Source organism: Pelophylax lessonae, assembly GCF_965119305.1.
Source record: "Pelophylax lessonae genome assembly, chromosome: 9".
Classification (NCBI taxonomy): domain Eukaryota; kingdom Metazoa; phylum Chordata; class Amphibia; order Anura; family Ranidae; genus Pelophylax; species Pelophylax lessonae.
In genome coordinates, this window is record NC_138776.1 from 181,004,451 (window position 1) to 181,023,588 (window position 19,138).

The window sequence follows — 19,138 nt, forward strand, 5'->3', positions numbered from 1 at the left end:
TACTGGACCGGAGTGGCCTAATAAAAGACAAGTATACAAGTATACGCATTTTTTCGTTTCACAGGGTAGATAGAATTGTCTTAGAATGGGGGTGGGTAAGACGTCCACCTGTTCCAAATATCAGGAAGCGGGCTACAAATTGTTGACCAGGTGGTATTACACCCCGGCCAGGTTACACAGAATATTCCCTTCTTGTTCTGATCTCTGCTGGAGATGTGGGGAGGAGGTGGGCTCTCTTCTCCACATTTTCTGGTCCTGCAACCGTTTACAGCCCTTTTGGGCGGAGGTCTTGCGCATTGCCCAAAAGTTCACAGACCATGCTCTTACTTTAGACCCTGCTCTCATCCTCCTTCACCACAACAGTTTCCCACGAGCATCCTACAGGAACTCCATCTTGCCGTTCCTCTTTACGGCGGCTAAAAGTTGTATCCCTCTTCTCTGGAAGCAGTCGCAGCCTCCCACGGTGGCTATGTGGCTGCGGAAAGTGGCCAGTATCAATGAGATGGAAGATCTTGTGGCTACCGAACGGGGCACGAGGGAGAAGTTCCTCAAAAGATGGTACTACTGGCATGAATTCAGCTTTTCCGCAGAATACAAGGACTTGGTGGTCTAGCTTGATATCTGCGGACTGGGTGGTCATCTCTCTCCTTATCCTTCCCTCCCCCCAGTCCCCCCCCCTTTCTTTTCCCCCCCCCTTTTTATTTCTACCACCCCCCTCTACTGTCACTGCCTTTTTCCCTCTCACCCTGTGGGTTTGTCCCACTTTCTCAGTAAAAAGAAATGGGAGAGGCGGGAGCATAGGATTTGCTACACTTTTTCTTTTATTTATCGGTCTCTTCTTACGGGCACTCGTACCTGGGTCCTCCCTGATAGACTGCGGGGGGGTTGGGCCTGCTGGGGTGTTTCCTCCTTGCCTCCGTATCCCGGCCACATAGGAGATGCCGGTGGGGGGGGGGGGGGGGGGCCTCTCTGGGGGCCTGGCCTTCCGTGGCACCTTGATGTGATGTCTTCTTCCACTGCTCTCCTGTTCTGACGTTGTATATTATGTGTTTGCTAGCACTCATTCTGGATCTGAGTTGTGTCTAGAACTGTGTATATGATCCTGTATTGTTGATCTTGACTCCAATGTATGCCTTTTCCTCTCCCAATAAACGTTGAATTTAAAAAAAAAAAAAAGAATGGGGGTGGGAACAAGTTTAGACTTAGATTTTGAAGGACCGTCCACTTTGAATTTTCCCCGGCAACTTTTTCCAAATCCATGAACAAAGGAAGCAGAATAGACTTGTTTTTTTTTTACAAATCTTGCGCTGGCAAAGAGTCTTTTTTTTGTTCAACCAGTGGGTTGAATAAAAGAACGTGACTTGATTCCACTATCCACACACTCGATGCGGATGAGGGAATCCCTCCCACTGAGCGATTGCATTCTGATAGCAGGGAGACTGCCCTGCCATCAGAATACACTGATTAATACTGCAAGCTATAGCCGATGCCGCTGATTGAGAGAAATTTTCCAACAGGTTGGTTGCAAACAAGTTGATCAATAGATTGACTTGTGTACAACCAGCCTGCCTAAACATGGATCAAAATTTGGCCAGTCCCTGTTCACCCAGTCAAATTTTGTTCCATGTTTGGCTGCCTTAGCCGTTTTCATGAAATCGACATGATTGTTAAAGCGGAGTTCCGACCACAAAATCGACATAATCGATTTTGGGCCATCCGCTTGCTTTTGGTCACCTGAAAAAGAAACGGATAGTTACAATTTTTTTTTTTTTGTTTACTTACCTTGTTATTGAAGAAAAATATACTCGCCTTTCTTCCACTTCCTCCCTCTGCGGCCGTGACCCGCGCCGTCACTTCCTCTTTGCATTGATTCCTGGGAGCTGAACGTCATCGCTCCCAGGAATCAATGCACCTGCACCGGCCCCGCTCGTCACTTCTGGTGCGGCGCCTCATTCCCAGCTAAACAGCTTCTGGGCATGCCCAGAAGCTGTGGAGGGATGACGCGCCCGCACCGGAAGTGACGAGCGGGGCCGGTGCAGGCGCATTCTGGGAGAAGAGGACACGTAAGAGAACGCAGAACAGGATCGCGCTGGCTACAGCTGCCCACATCCGAGATGGCAACGCTGGAGAAGAAATTTTCAAAAGGTAAGTATTTCTTCTTGCAGGTAAGTGCGACCCGGGACAGTACAGAGGCTATCCATTGTGGAATGTACTAGCCCTGACTGTCCCGGGGGTATTTTTACCTAATTTTCATCCCCGTGGCCGGAACTCCGCTTTATTAAAGACAAAAGCTAATTGCAATATTGAATGGCCAAATTTACTCATACATTTGTTATAAATCACAATTACTGCTATTTAAAGTGTAACTAAAAGGCAATTTTTTTTTTCTATTTTGGATAGACCAAGGGAAGGTTATAACCCGTTATTTTATTTTTTTGCCCATCTGTGACCCATAGGGGAGAATTTCCTTCACTTCCTCTATCAGACAAAACAGGAAGTGGGAGGAAATCCATTCAAAAAGAGGAAATCCCTGGGTGTCACCAGAACTAGCGTCCCTGTTGAAAGATTTCCCCTCAATTGCATTTCTGATGTCAACCCAAAATTTGGGACTCTTTTTTACTTTCACTTTCAGTGATAACAGGATCAAATAGAGGATCAAATAGAGAACAAGTAAACAGGACAAACCTAGGTTTGTAAAATATAAAATAAAATAATATAAAATATAAATAATACAAATAATAAAATAATATAAAATATATTAATGTAGAAAGTAAAACGGGGGGGGGGGGGCACATACATCAATTAAAGCCTGACAGGTATTATAATCTCTCTCCAATACCCAAAACTAAAGAAAACAAGTTTTGACTTTAGTTACACTTTAACCCCTTCAGAGTCGGCTCCACCTGACCCTTTAAGGGGGGTTTAGGATGCCAGTAGGCAGGGTGGGCTCTATGATCATGTGACCACCATGACTGGCTGTCACATGATCTGAAAGTCAGCTGTATTTGCACTAATGCACCCAAATATGCGCCGCTGGGCGCCAAAGCCCACCCGCCGAGAGGCCACATATTTGCGTGCGGCCAGTGCAAAGAGGTTAAAACATATATAGGCATCACTTGCAATTGGAGTTTGATTTTGCTGAGATACTTCCTACGTTTTTAAAGGTCAGTTCCAGGTATGGTATATTTTTACAAAGTTACAAGGATCCAGCTTGGACCAATGTAACTATGTATAAAACATACCTGGAAGATGCCCCCTTAAGAAGGGGGAAAATAAATAATAAAATCGCTGAAATAGACACAGCTAGTCCAGTGATCTCCTCTTGCTCCTGGGTCCCTGTTGAGCAGTTGGCCTTCTGCACTGTGAACACAGGAGGTCAGCCGCTAAACAAGGGTGCCATTCAGAGACTGCTTTGTCTTTTCAGAATGAGTGCAAAGCATTCTTCTTCTGAAGCCACCTCCCCGCCGCTGCACCTCACCCAATCAGAGAATGCTTTGCATTCATTCAGCAAATGCAAAGCATTCTCTGAATGGCACCCATGCTGAGCGGCCAACCTACTGTGTTTAGAATACAGCAGGGCAGTCCCTCAGCATGGGACCTGGAAGAAAGTAGAGATGACTGGAGAAGCAGTGTCTACTTCATCGATTTCCAGCTTCTAGAGGGAACCCGCAGGTATGGTACATACAGTACATAGTTACATTGGTTCAATATACCATATCTGAAAGTCTTTTTAAAGCGGAGCTCCACCCAAAAGGGAAGCTCCACTGGTCCTCCCCCCTCCGCTGCCACATTTGGCACCACTTGGGGGGGGGGGGGGGGGTTTGCCGCAGCTCCTCCTGCCCCTGCAGCTGGCTCCTTCACGGAGCACAGTACGTTTCGTGCCTGCTCAGTAGGGAGCCAGCTGTGAAGCCGTAAGGTTTCCCTAAGTGGAGATGGTGGCCGCAGCACCCAATAGCCGATTTAAAAAAGGACTCAGGTGAAGACACCGCTAGATTCCGGGACAGGTAAGTGTCCTAATATTAAAAGTCATCAGATATAGTATTTGTAGGTTCTGACTTAAACTTTTTCTGAAGAAGCCTGGAGCTCCTCTTTAACCACTTTACCACCGGAGGATTTTCCTGCTTTACGTCCAGGCCAATTTTTGCGACTCGGCACTCTGCAACTTTAACTGACGCAGTCATGAAACGCTGTACCCAAACAAAATTTACGTCCTTTTTTTCCCACAAACAGAGCTTTCTTTTGGTGGTATTTGATCACCTCTGCGCTTTTCATTTTTTGTGATAATAAAAAAAAGCGACAATTTTGAAAAAAATAACAATATTTTTCTAGTTTGACAGTTAAAAAATATCAAATATATTCAATTTTTGTCATATATTTAGGCCAAAATGTATTTAACTACATGTCTTTGACAAAAAAAATCTCAATGAGCGTATTTTTAACCGCTTTAAGACCGGAAGATTTTACCCCATTCCTGACCAGGCCATATTTTGCGATTCGGCACTGCGTTATTTTAACGGACAATTGCGTGGTCGTGCGACGCTGTACCCAAATTAAATGTATGTCTTTTTTTCCCCCACAAATATAGCTTTCTTTTGGTGGTATTTGATCACCTGTGCGATTTTTACTTTTTGCGCTATATACAAAAAAAAAAAAAAAGCGACAATTTTGAAAAAATAACAACATTTTTCACATTTTTTTATATGAAATTCCCCCCCCCAAAAAAAAATGTAAAAAAAAAAAAAAAAAAAATATTGCAATAAGCGTATTTTGATTGGTTTGCGCAAAAGTTATCGCAGCTACTAACTACGGGAAATTTGTCATTTTTATGTTTTTTTTTTTTTTAACTAGTAATGGCGGCGATCTTTAATTTTTTTTGCGGGACTGCGACATTGTGGTGGACAGATCGGACCCCTAACTGACATTTTTGACACTTTTGTGGGTACCAGTGACATTACTACAGTAATCAGTGCTATACATATGCACTGTTAGTGTAAAAATTACACTGGCAGGGAATGGGTTAACTTTTATTGGTGATCAAGGGGTTAATGAATGCCTGGTGCTTACTGACGTGTGTGGGGGGAGGGGACTGTGTGACACAGGGACAGATTGCAGGTTCAGCTATGCTGAAACCTGTAATCTGTCCCTGCCTGTCACATAGGAGATCCGAATGCTTTGTTTACACAAGCGGGCGGATCTCCACACTCGATCCCCGACGATCGGGGAAGAGCGGCGGTGATCACCGCCTCTCCTCCCCTGGCCCGACTCCCGCTGTGTCTGAATACAGTGGGAGCGAGCCTCCGGTGGCACGTGCGCGCCGCCCACAAAGGGAGGAGTCCAGCGACGTAGACCTACGCCAATGGACGATAACGAGCCACTTTGCCGCAGTATGCTCCATATGAGCGGTCGGCAAGTGGTTAAAGGTTTAAAAAAATGCAGGTGCTGTTACTCTTCTTATTACAGCACAGTTTGCTCAGGTGTTGAGAATAGTAAAATAAGGACAGGATTAGTAAGAAGATATTGCTATTTTGAAGTCCAGTGCTAAGTGAACCTGATAAGTCCTGCTAACTGGTAAAGAGGCCTAATTGCACCTTATGTGGATTAGGCCCCTCGTGGTGTGCCGGCAACTGCCAGATTTTTTTACATTAGAATGGGAAAATTAACTTTTGTCACAAAAAGGCTTCCCAATATTTTGGAAAGCTTTCTCCTGTAATGACTATTGCTCTGATAACTGAAAGCACTTGTCACCCTACGTCAGGGGTCTTCAAACTATGGCCCTCCAGTTGTTCAGGAACTACAGAGATTTACAATGCCTCATGGGATGTGCAATTCCGCAACAGCCATAGTTTGAGGATCCCTGCCCTATGTCTAGGGATGCACCGATCCGACTTTTTTGGACCCGATACCGATATCTGGCGTTGTGAAATCGCCGATACCGATACTGGAACCGATCCGGAGCTACACACAAAGCAAGCGGCTGCAGTACAGAGCAAAGCCGCTGCTTCATGTGTACGGCTCCTCCATTCACAGGCGGAGTGCATCTGATATCACTCCGCCTGTGAGCCGGACCTATACAGGAAGTAGCGGCTCCCATCCCATACTACTACTGCACCTAGTAAGGGATGGCTGAGCCGTTACTCAGCAAAAACCGGATCGGCCCGTGGATCGGTCAATGTTACCGATCCATCTAAAATGGCCATATCGGCGCCGATATCCGATCTGAATCTCGGATCGGTGCATCCCTACCTACGTCTAGACGTTCAGACTTGACACACTGATCATGCTGCTTTAGGCTGGGCATAGGTAGATATCTAACATCTGCTCCTCCATAAACTCAGCCTTTGTTCCTCTAAAAACTACTATGAGCTCCTCTGCAATTCAGAAAGCAAAAACGGGATTCAGGGATTGTTCACACCATAGAAAACATTTCTACATGCCCTGTTCACACCATACATGTGCAGTGGTGTGCAGGAAAACATGCAATTCAATGGACTGGTGTGAACAAGTCACTATATCTGGTCTCCCACAGTACACAGAACATGGAAATGTAATTATTTTAGTAAATATAAACCGTTATATACCTTTTCTCATCAGCCGTGTATAGCAGTCTCGTGATTTCTATCAGTGTCTGGTTAAAGTTTGTAGGAGGAGTTTGTATTCTGCTCTCACTGTCCTATGAGGCTGCAGGACCCCTGACCTTCTGCCCGGACAGTGCCGATTGGCCCTGTGCTGATCACATGCATTCTCCCAAGAAAAAAAAAACTCTCTAGCAATACACACCAAACTGAGCATGTGCAGCCTGTCCCCTAGCTCTGTAAATATCAGGATTTTCATTCGGAGTCAGTGGAAGAAGGGGAGGATCAGAGAAGACAGGCTAGAACAGCCTTTTTACACAATGCAGAGGATTAACCCCTTAGGTTCCACAGTGAGCATGTGCAGACTGACTCCAAAGGCTCTGTACTTATAGGAGATGGATTGGGGACAGTGGAAGAAGGGGAGTATCAGAAGACAGCCTTTACAAAATGCAGAGGATTAACCCCTTAGGTGCCACAATGAGTATAACAAGCTTGCTTTACTGCATATACAGACTGGTTTTACGGTTGTGGTTTTAGTAACACTTTAAATACTCTTTCCCTGTCAATGTGCATACTTTTTGGCTTTGTACTTAAAAAAAAAAATAAAAAAAATAATAATAACAACAAAAACAACAACAATAATAATAATAATAATAATATGGCAGTGCTGCAATATACCCCTTGTTGAATACCAGAGTCTACTTTTGTTTTGGGTAGTTTTTACTGTAACCACACACATATAATTGCAACCCAAATGCCAGGAAGCACACAATGTGTTCAAGCAGCAAGTAAAACGCATGCACCTATAATAAAAAAAAAGCTATGCGATTATTGGTGAGCTCTTCCTCACTGGTGTGTTGGAACTGTAAAGTAAATGCTACTAAACTGACAACTTGGTGGAACATATGTTCCATAGCACGCCTAATGTTAAAGAGGAGCTCCAGTCTTCTACATAATAGCTATTCACCAGTCCCACGATCCAGCGCCATGCTCGGCCAAGGCGTTTTCAGCTTGTGTCCTCTATCCCCAGAGACAGCATCTTTACCATGGGCACCCGGCTGTGACAGCTGGCGGCCGGGGCCCATTGCGCATGCGCGATGCTGCGCACGGTTAATGGTCCCACAGTCTTCTGGGACCCGACACGTGTCCCAAAAGACTGTGGGAGAGAGGAGGGTAAGGAGAACTTCTGCTTCCCTAGGGGGTTGGAGTAAAAGTGGGAGTGGGTACCTGTCAAAATCGGGTACCAGCTCCCCCTCCTCCCCAAAAGCTTCATTTCAAAAACAAAAGCGGGTGAGGAAGCCGTAAAAGCAGAACTTTTGGGTAGAGCTCCGCTTTCAATATAATTACATTTACGTAGCTCTCAATGGTCTCTTCATTTGGACGATGTTGATGTTTTGATACAAAAACCATGGACAAAGTGGAACCTGAGAGCCACAGGGGCACCATTTATTCTAGGCCCTATAAGATGCCAGTAAAGTGGGAGCATGGGGAAGACAACATCGGAATAAATTGCTGAAGAAATTTTGCCTTTTAGACTGCTAACAACGAAAATAATTACTCCCGATTTGTACCTTAGAAAAAAATACACTTTATATTCATTAAACCACATTTGTCAAAAAAAAAAAAAAAAAAAAAAAAAAAAAGAAATCCTATGATTTATCCTGCATTGAATTTACTCTGAAGCATTCAATAGGCAAAGTTCTCTTTTAAAATATAAAATAGATCATGTTGTTTATCTACGATATGCTAGTAGTATACTGCATGTATCACAAGAGAGAGAGATAGATAGATATTATATATATATATATATATATATATATATATAATATTACTCTATATATATATATATATATATATATATATATATATATATATATATACACACACACACACACACACACACACACTTTTTTATTATTGTTATTAATTGTTTATTTTCTTTTATTCCATTCCCTGTAATCTTGATAAAAAGAAAAAAAAATATTTGTGAAATTTTATTTTGATATTTACTATAAATGTTATGCATTACTCAGACTAAAAGTTACATTTGAAAAACATGCTTATTCTGAATATATTCTAAAAGCAATAACAGTAAAAGCCTAAAATGTTCTGACAAAAAGAAAAATATATATATATATATAAATAAATCTAGTATGCAAACAATTAGTTTGTGGAGCACACTGAAAAAATAAAACTGCATTTGGTCTGGTTAAAATGTTGCCTCCATTCATGAATGGGTTAATATTTACTGCAGTGCTGGAACTGTACACTACTGGTGCAAAGCACAGCTTTTCCTAATTTTCTCTTATAGCCAATAATAAGACATTTCCTGATTAAATGAATGATCCAACACCTGAGATCTGCAGAAGTTTTTTTTTTTTTAACCCCAATCTACCAGCAGGAATATGAATTCATCAAATAAACAGTGATGCAATGTGGGCTACAGAAAACTATTAAGCCACTGTCAATATTACCGAGGAAATGAGGCTCTAGCTCGTCACATTGAAAGAAAAAGTGGATTGAACCCACTATTCCCAGGCGAAAGATGCTAACATATTCAGTGCAATCTAATTGTTCTCTCACCATATAGGCTACTATATAAAATATTCAGAAAAAAAGAACTGCATCACCTATACAGATTATGGCAGGCTACAGTGCAAACAGAACTAAGTTGGAAAAGGGCCCATTTAGGCCCCTTTCACACTTGTGCGACTTCAAAGTCACGCAATTTTGCTGCGACTTTGTAGCCACGATTTTGATGCGAGTTTGACTGAGCTTGAATGTCTTTGGCCTTAAAACGCTTCAAAATCGTGCCAAAGTAGTGCAGGGACTACTTTAAAGTCGGTGCACAGATATGAATGGTACTCATTGGAAATAATGGAGAACGACTTGTCATGCGATTTGGCAGTCCAAAATCGCATGACAAGTCGCACAAGTGTGAAATGGGCCTTATACAAACTGGAGAGTGCAAACTGCAACAAAAAAAAAAAAATGGAGCTATTGCCCAAAAATTCTCTGGAAAAGAGAAGGTAAGTATTGCATTAATCTCAACAGGCAACACTGTTTTGTTGCTTGCATTTCTCTAGGTTTTCATACATAGGCCACATGGTTTTCCCTTTAGACAATACAGAACATAGTACTAATTCCAACTTCAGCCTGAGTTCGCAGTGCAAGAAGCCGCATTTAATTTGCACAGGAAGCACAGCACATTCCTGTGCGAATTACATGTGGTGTCTCTGGGATGCGATTTGAGCCATGGATTTGTATGGCTCAAATCGCACCAAACTGGTGCAGGCTTATTTTTTTTTTGTCTGTACCAGAATCGTATCACAAGGCTGTCTACAAGGTTTAGGAGGGTGTCTATGGGAATGTTTGACCATTCTTCCAGAAGCGCATTTGTGAGTTCAGGCACTGATGTGGACGAGACTGGCTTGCAGCAGTCCTCCACTCTAATTCATCCTAAAGGTGTTCTTTCGGGTTGAGGTCAGGACTCTGTGCAGGCCAGTCAAGTTCCTCCACCCCAAACTCACTCATCCATGTCTTTAAGGACCTTGTTTGTGTACTGGTCCAAATCATTTGGTGTAGGGAGGATTATGGTGTTGGGCTGTTTTTTTTAGGGGTTGGGCTTGGCTCCTTAGTTCCAGTGAAGGGAACTCCGATTGGCGTCAGCATACCAAGACATTTTGGACAATTTCATGCTCCCAACTTTGTGGGAACAGTTTGGGAATGGCCCCTTCCTATTCCAACGTGACTGCGGACCAGTGCAAAAAGCAAGGTCCATAAAGACATGGATGAGCGAGTTTTGGGGTGGAGGAACTTGACCCGACTGAACACCTTTGGGATGAATTAGAGCGGAGACTGCGAGCCAGGTCTTCTCGTCCACTTCAATGCCTGACCTCACAAATGCACTTCTGGAAGAATGAGCAAACATTTCCAAAGACACACTCCGAAACCTTGTGGACAGACTTCCCAGAAGAGTTGAAGCTGTTATAGCTACAAAGGGTGGGCCAAATCATGATTGAACCCTACGGACTAAAGCCCCGTACACACGCAACGAATTTCCGCCGAGAGCGTGTTCGTCTTTTGTCCTGAGTGGTGTCTTGTTGGTTGGAATGTGCTCTAGACTGCACACGAATTTTCCCGCACGACACAATTCTACTTCAGAAGTGATGTCATGTGTTGGATTGCTTTCTATGTGTTCTTTCATCTCTGAGCATGCCTAGTCTTGCTCATAAGATTTTTCCCCATCGAAATCTGTACTAATGAGACGAAAATCGGACGTGTTTTGACGGTCGACAAAAAAAAATTATATAGCCTGCACACCAGGATTTTTCCGGGCGAAAAGTCGGAAGCACCATACTAACAAGCCGAAAATCGGCAGATCGGTCGGACGAAATTTCCCGGCCGAATTTCTACTCGTGTGTACGGGGCTTTAGGCTGAGATGCCATTAAAGTTCACGTGCGTGTAAAGAAGGCAGGTGTCCCAATACTTTTGGTAATATAGTGTATGTCTTTCATGGGATGGATAGATATTTTTGAGCATGGAGACTTTTATTGATTTATCACAGATTATTTTTATGGGATTAATTTGTAACCTATCGGAGATTTATTGTCGCATATAAACAATACTAAGTAGCACAAAACTATGGGACAGTAGTCAGGATCTTTGATATACCCTTAAAATTAGAATAAAAAAACTTATATACATGCTTCTATTTATAAAAAAGGCAAACACTCAAGACTTGGCTTAAAATTGACCGCGGCCGTTTATTACTGGTTAAGCTTCAATAAATAATCAATAAATTTTATTAAAATCCAGACAACCAAGCCATTACAGCTCATGGTTGCATCGATAAATAAAGCAATTTCTTCTTCAACAAACTCCCATATTCAATAACATACTTGTCCACCCTTGCATAGTTTTAGCCCCGGTTCACACTTGTGCGTGTACGGGGTTCGCATGTAATGTCGGAGCGCACTGCTCCGACATTACACGCGATCGGCTGTGCGGTGCGAGTTTAGCCATACAGTTTGTATGGCTAAATTCGCACCGCAGCCGCACCAAACACGCACAGGGACCCTTTTTTCTAGCCGCATCAGGATCGGATCGCACAGCGGTTCACACTTGTGCGATCCGATCCTGTGCGAACTGCACGATCGCACTGCGATATGCGATCAAACTGGGGGTGTCATTAAGATTACATTGACACCCCCAGCGTATCGCATATGGCAGTGTGAACTGCCGGGGGTGCGTGTGCGATGCGGGAACAGGCTGCGGATTCGCAGCCTTCCCGCACTCGCATAAGTGTGAACCGGGGCGCAAGAGTGACCTTCCACATAACAAACAGCCGCGACATAACGGGAGGGGGGGTTGGGAAACTCCAATGTTGAGTGCTGTGAGGTGAATGAGCCCCTCAGGTAATGCCAGCTCCTTATATAACCTATTGGAATGTTCTAGAAATTCCTGAGGTGCCTTCCCACTTTCCTCACTAACTGACCTATCATCTGACAGACTGCCTAAACTCCACCCTTAACTACAATATCTCCAGGCAGGTTCCCTGAGGTAAATTCTTACCTGCTATCTTCCCGCCTAAACCTGACTGGAAATATTCTGACCTGCCACTTATCCCATGAGAAAAAGGGGGGCATATAGAATGCCCCTTTTTCTTTCATTTTTGTAAAATATTTTAAAATTAGTTGGGGGACATGAGTGATTGGGACTAATGAGACCATGAGAATGTTTTCCCTTTTAAATGGTTTTGTAATATTCTTTACCAGGGGAGCCCTGGTGTGCTAATTGTGAAAACCCTCCAACATAGGCTCCTTTCACACGGCGCTCCGCTGCTTAAGTCCACTGCGGGACTTTTTTTTTTTTTTTTTTTTCACGGAGCGGATGACATTTGTGTCATCCGCTCCGTGTGCCCGCATATCATCCCATCCGTTTGCGGATGATATGCGGACATAATGTAAGTATATGGCACTGCGGATGTCAGCGGATGACACCGCTGACATCCGATTTTCCTTCCTTTCCGTTTTTTACACGGATGAAAAAATGGGGTTCTGTTCCATTCGTAAAAACGGAACAGAACTGAAAGGAGGAAAATCGGATGTCAGCGGATGGTATTCCGCTGACACCCGCAGTGCCATTCACTTACATTATGTCCGCAAATCATCCGCAAAAAAATAGTATGATTTGCGGACACACGGAGCGGCCGTGTGAAAGGACCCTAATAGAAGTTTGTTTTATTTTTGTAGACTACTTGATCTCTTATGATTTGTTGGGGAATACTTGAAGTTTTTTTTCTTTACTAAATTCCCTTATTACTTTTTAAAACTAGCCAATGTCATAAACTGCTGCTCCGTACTTACCTACACCTTGCTACCACCAGGCGCATCCGCCAAAGAAAAATGGAGGATTTAAGGTTCCATCCTTGCTATAATACAAAGCAGTATCTTATCTCACTTTCAAAAAGGAACCAACACAACCCAAAGAAAGGAGTGCTGTACATCAAGGATCCTCAAACTACGGCCCTCCAGTTGTTGCGGAACTACGCATCCCATGAGGCATTGCAAAACTCTTGACATTCACAGACATGACAAGGCATGATGGGAATTGTAGTTCCTGAACAACTGGAGGGCCGTAGTTTAAAGACCCCTGCGTGTACATGAATGAAAACCACCAATCCTATTGTTCTTTAGATCTGGCAAATTGCTCTTGACTACTAAACCTGTCTATTTTGTAATGGTATATGGTCTACGGTCTGTTACTTCCATAGCCATTCTCTGATTGTTACAGTGTAGGCCAAGTCTCCTTCTTTTCCTATGCTGTATACTGCGTATTCATTTTCCCTATTCTGCAGGGCTATGACACAACAGGGATACTTAGCAACCGTCTCTATGAAGGTAAGCTAGTGATGGGAAGTCACAGAGGTGGGAGGGGGGAGTAAAGTGTTCCATCTTCGGCTCCAAAATGCACGAGGTGGTTGATACCCAAAGGTCTATACCAAGGGGCCCGCAGGGCGAGGCCGGTATTCTTTCCACTGGTGCACTGCCAATGGATTAGTAAAAGCCCTTATCAATCATTTTATATAAGAGAAGTCACAATCCTCTTTTCTCAGGTGCTCATATGCTTAGAAATGAGATATATGTATTCTGAAAATACGTTTTTTTAATCTAGAGCAACTGTGCTTATGTCACTTGTATGAAATATTGCTAAGCTCAACATAATAAAAAAAAAAAAAAAAAACACGAAAGCCTCATTACACATTTAACTGCGTATCAATGTCATAAAATTGCATGTGTCAACAGGTTATTTATCAGGCTGTTTTATAGTATAATACGGTATCCTCTATTTTTAAGTGTGTTCAGTGCTTATACATTGCATAGTGCAGACCAGAGCTACACCAGTCATTTCTGTTTACTCCTGGACAATCTCTGAATTATTTTTAGTTTTGCTTCACAACATTTTATGTACTTTTTTTTATTGGTGTGATGCACCACGGTCCAAGGATTTTATATAGATAATAATGCATCTATGACAAACCCTGGCTTTAATTAAAATAGAGTGCTTAATTGAAGATGTTGCAGGGTGCATAGTGACTCATAGCACTCCATCACAAATCAGCTGAGCATCTCAGTAATAAAAGCATATACCCGATTGGCTGCTATTGGCTAAAGAAACATTGATATTGTTATTGATCTGTAATACGGAAACCTTATTAGGAATTAGCTTGGCCATACATTATACAATTTTCTTTAGATTTACCTTTAACTATGTAGTAAAAAAGCCCAGCTTAATTGAATACAAATACAAGTGTTTAGATTTGACCTCATATTATTTGTTTTTTGGTAAATCTACAAGAAAATTGAACATGTATGGCCAGACTTAGTATTCACTCCCTCAAAAAAAAAAAAAAAACACAAGTAGAGGAAACTCCCTGTGCATTTCCTCTGCTTTGTGAAGACGTGTGAAGGATACCATGTGTGAAGGATACCATGTGTGAAGGATACCATGTGTGAAGGATACCATGTGTGAAGGATACCATGTGTGAAGGATACCATGTGTGAAGGATACCATGTGTGAAGGATACCATGTTCTGCACCAAGTGGTCAACAAGACCAATGATCTCCTAAAGTGTCCACCTGTAGAGCTATATTCTGGCAGCCACAATTCAATCTAAATGATTGATGCTTATCAATATAAAATATATAAACACATACGCTGTGACCAGTTTCATTTTACAGCTTGGTTTGGTCTGCAGCTTTTGATTGGATGAAAACCCACATCCTTAGGAGGGTCCTGCCATGGAGCTTACAATCTAAAGGGAGGGGAAGGTGGTACAAAATGTAATCGCTGTAGGGGATGATCGTATGGAGGTGACTCAAGTGATTGGAGGGTCCTGCCATGGAGCTTACAATCCAATTACTTGAGTCACCTCCATACGATCATCCCCTGCAGCGATTACAATTTGTACCACCTTCCCCTCCCTTTAGATTGTAAGCTCCATGAGCAGGACCCTCCTATTACTTGAATCGCCTCCATCAGATCATCCCCTGCAGCTATTTTGTACCACTTTCCCTTCCCTTTAGATTGTAAGCTCCATGAGCAGGGCCCTCCTATTACTTGAGTCACCTCCATCAGATCATCCCCTGCAGCTATTACATTTTTTACCACTTTCCCTTCCCTTTAGATTGTAAGCTCCATGAGCAGGGCCCTCCTATTACTTGAGTCACCTCCATCAGATCATCCCCTGCAGCTATTACAATTTGTACCACCTCCCCCTCTCTTTAGATTGTAAGCTCCATGGACAGGACCCTCCTATTACTTGAGTCACCTCCATCAGACCATGCCCTGCAGCTATTACCTTTTGTACCACCTTCCCCTGCCTTTAGATTGTAAGCTCCATGAGCAGGACCCTGCTATTACTTGAATCACCTCCATCAGATCATCTCCTGTACCACCTTCCCCTCCCTTTAGATTGTAAGCTCCATGAGCAGGGCCCTCCTATTCCTTCTGTATTATAAATGTACTGTCCCCCTCTATATTGTAAAGTGCTGCATAAACCGTTGCCACTATATAAATCCTTTATAATAATAAACTTACAACAAACATTAACTGCCGCTGAATAAGTTAAGTGCCTTTCACTTAATTTCTCCACCCCCACAATCCTGGACAAAATAACACCATTTAAAAAGCACAGCTCTGTCTTATCACTTTACTTACCGTTATAAAAAAAATGCAAGGTTTAGAATTTAGATGGTGATTTTAGAAAATAAATTGCATAACTGAATTTAAAGATTTTTTTTTAGCTCTAAAAAAAATTGTTATTAGGCACGTTTTTTGTGATATAGCTAAATTTAAGACGAGGACTACACCAGGGTAGACGGGATTGTGAAGACGTTTGCAGACAGGCAGCTAGTGGTTAGTTTGCCTTTTGACAGAGTCGTGGCAGACTTGCAACTCAATAGGTCACCTTTCTGATATAATGATTAGTAGATTTTTCCCAGCATAGATTTTTATCCTCCCCACATAAATTCCCAAAAATTAAATAATATTAAAGCTTAGTTCAGATAAAAATAAAAACCTATCCAGCTGAACCTTTAAAAGAATGAGGAAATGTATTTAAAAAAGAAGGGGGGTCAAACAAACTAATAATGGTATAGTAGTTAGGCCCATTGCAACTATTAGTCCAATATCACCAACTACGGCACTACCAGGATGGAGTTTGCATGTTCTCCCTGTGCCTGCGTGGGTTTCCTCCGGACACTCCGGGTTTCCTCCCACACTCCAAAGACATGTGGTAGGTTAATTAGCTCCAGTCTATATTGGCCCTGGTATTTGTATGTATGAATGTGAATTAGGGACCTTAGATTGTAAGCTCCTTGAGGGCAGGGGCTGATGTGAATGTATAGTATATATGTAAAGCACTACGTAAATTGACAGCGCTATATAAAGTAACGGTAATAATGATAATAGTCTGAGGAAAGAAAAGTGCAAGTCCACAACCTATTTTATCCAATAATAACTGCATCTTGTTTCTGTTAAAATGAATTAATCAAAACTTCCGTATAAATTAGAAATGCCTAAAACACTGGCATGTCCAATTGTAATTTTTCTTTCATCATTATAATTATCTGAGCATAAAAAATACCAGCTATTTATGAATCCAAATTTACAATGCATATTTCCTTACTCCTACTCAGTGGCGTAGCGTGGGTTGTCAGCACCCGGGGCAAGGTAAGTAATTTGCGCCCCCTACACAAATTTACTAGACCACTACACTGACCTAGCTGATCACTAAACAGACCTACCTTATTCCTACACTGACCTACCTGATTACTACTATAATGACACCTACACTGACCTACCTCACCACTACATAGACACCTACACTGACCTACCTTATTCCTGCACTAACCAACCTTATCACTACACTGACCTACCTAATTTCTATACTGACACCTACACTGACCTACCTGAGCACTACACAGACCTACCTGATTCCTACACTGACCACTACACAAACCTACCTGACAATTACACTGACCACTACAGAGACCTACCTGATTCCTACACTAAGGGTGGCTGAGCAGGCTTCTAAATGGCAACATGACACTGCGCCCCCCCAGATTTTGCGCCCGGTGCGGCTGGTCCCCCCACGCTACGCCACTGCTCCTACTTGTATATTAAAGCAATGAATTATAAGAGATTGAGCAAAGTCAGACTTTAGGTATTTTTTTGCTGCAGCCTGATGTCACAAAAACACGTCTATGCATATTTTACATTATCTATATGGTACATTGCACTGTGTCGTCTTAAAAAAGTCCCTTCAAACTCTTTAAGTGTTGATTCTGAAGATCAACCCATACATCTATTCAATAATTCCAACTTGCGTACCTAAAATTTGGTGGCTACGGTTCTTTAGAAGCAGCTAATCACTGCAGTAGGTCCTGATTAGTCCCCACCTAATCTAAATAGTTAAAAAGAGACTTGAAAACTAGCAGTGATGGCCATCCAGTTCAGACGGTGGCAATAATATCACATTACACTAAAGTATGTTAGTAGTCCAGAGACTATCCCGACTGTTCTGCCTTTCCATAATAAGAGCCTAAAATTAGAGTGCACTTTTGATCCCTTTCTGTTGAGCATTCTCCAGCTACTTTCACCGACTCCGACAACTCACCTTCCAATGGAATAAAACCAGCAACCCATGTCAAACCAGCACACAACAAACTTAACTGGAAAGTGGATAGATTGAGTTACCTTATTCTTGCCCCCACAGTGGCAGCAGACCGTCCAAAGGTATTTAAGAGTCCTCCACACCAAGATAATAAAAAGGCCCCCGAAAAATGTCACCATGGAAGAGGCCAGGAATGCCCACCACATCCGCTGTCCCCGACTGTCGCATGGCACCTCCATAGTAACGGGAATAATAAGAGCGGGATCTCCCTTGGCTAAAACGAAGGAGTCTTGATGCATGTTGTTGTTGTTGTTGATGGCGTTCATGGTTAAGCCAATGCTACTGAAGTTGCTTTGCGATTTGTTGCCACTGGCCATCGCTAACAGGAAGACCCAGGAAACCCTGAAAGCCGCTTCGGTCTCAACCCCCAAATTCCTGCACCAGCCATATTGCAAGAAAGTGGGCAGGACAGCCAGACGATGGGGCCTTCCTCGGTCGCCTCCTCTACATATAACCAGGGCAGTCTTATGGCAGGGGGGAAATCCTCCTTCCACAAATGGAGTCCATAAGATCCTTCACTCAGCTGTCATTGAGAACCTTGCAGCCAGTCCTTCATGTCTCTCTGATGAGGGATCTCTATTGGTGTGTCCCTTTTATTATGGAATCAGCATCAATGTGACACTGACAGTACCAAGCAATGCTGAAGCCCCAGATCTGTCATTGTCAGCCTATGGGGGAGGAGGATGGGCTGGCCATTTCTAGGCATTCCCCAGCACCTGTTTGCCACAGGATTTCATCATAAAATGGGGCTGCAGTGCTGATCAGATCCCCCCCTCTATCCTCTCCTCCTTACTGGTCGGATCTGTACACCGAGGGAAGGCAGATCAGCTCTGCGACCATGGATGGTGATCTCCTCTCCCACCGGATCTTCTACAATCTCCTTCCAGCTGGCTCCCTCCTACCTTCTCCGACGAATGTAATCCTCCCAGCTGATCGCCTGTGTCCCTCCTCCTCCTCCTCCGCCACAGCCGCTGCCTCTGTCACATCGATGGAGAGAGAGAGGACACCCGGCGAGGGGAGGGGGTGTACACAGGTAGCAGGGGGAGGAGTCACCCGAGGATGTCTTCTCCTTCCAACAACTCACCACCACCTGGCAACATAGATAGAAGTCCTCACCCGGGCTTCTCTATACACCCGCTCCAGCTTTTCCTGTGACGTAATACACGGGCAGGGCTGTCAGTGTGTCCTGTGTACGTCTGTCTGCCCACCGCTAATGCCAATTAGTGTGCGCAACACTGCCCGACGTCACCTACGTACCACTGCTTGACGTCACACTACCACCACCACTGTGCACTGTCTGACGTCACTACTACCACTGCACTCCAC

At 43.3% G+C, this 19,138-nt stretch overlaps 1 protein-coding gene across 17 annotated transcripts in view; it reads right to left on the reverse strand.

Annotated features, from left to right (window-relative positions):
• Window positions 1–18,388, reverse strand: part of KCNMA1 (potassium calcium-activated channel subfamily M alpha 1) — a gene marked incomplete at its 3' end in the record, with an annotated part of 993,244 nt that extends 974,856 nt beyond the window's left edge. For all 17 annotated transcript variants that reach the window (XM_082268091.1, XM_082268088.1, XM_082268089.1 and 14 more), the window contains exon 1: window positions 17,836–18,388. In XM_082268091.1, coding sequence (XP_082124217.1) covers window positions 17,836–18,129 — 294 coding nt within the window. In that variant the 5' untranslated portion in view covers window positions 18,130–18,388. The remainder of the gene's footprint in view (window positions 1–17,835) is intronic.
• Window positions 18,389–19,138: the final 750 nt, after the last annotated feature.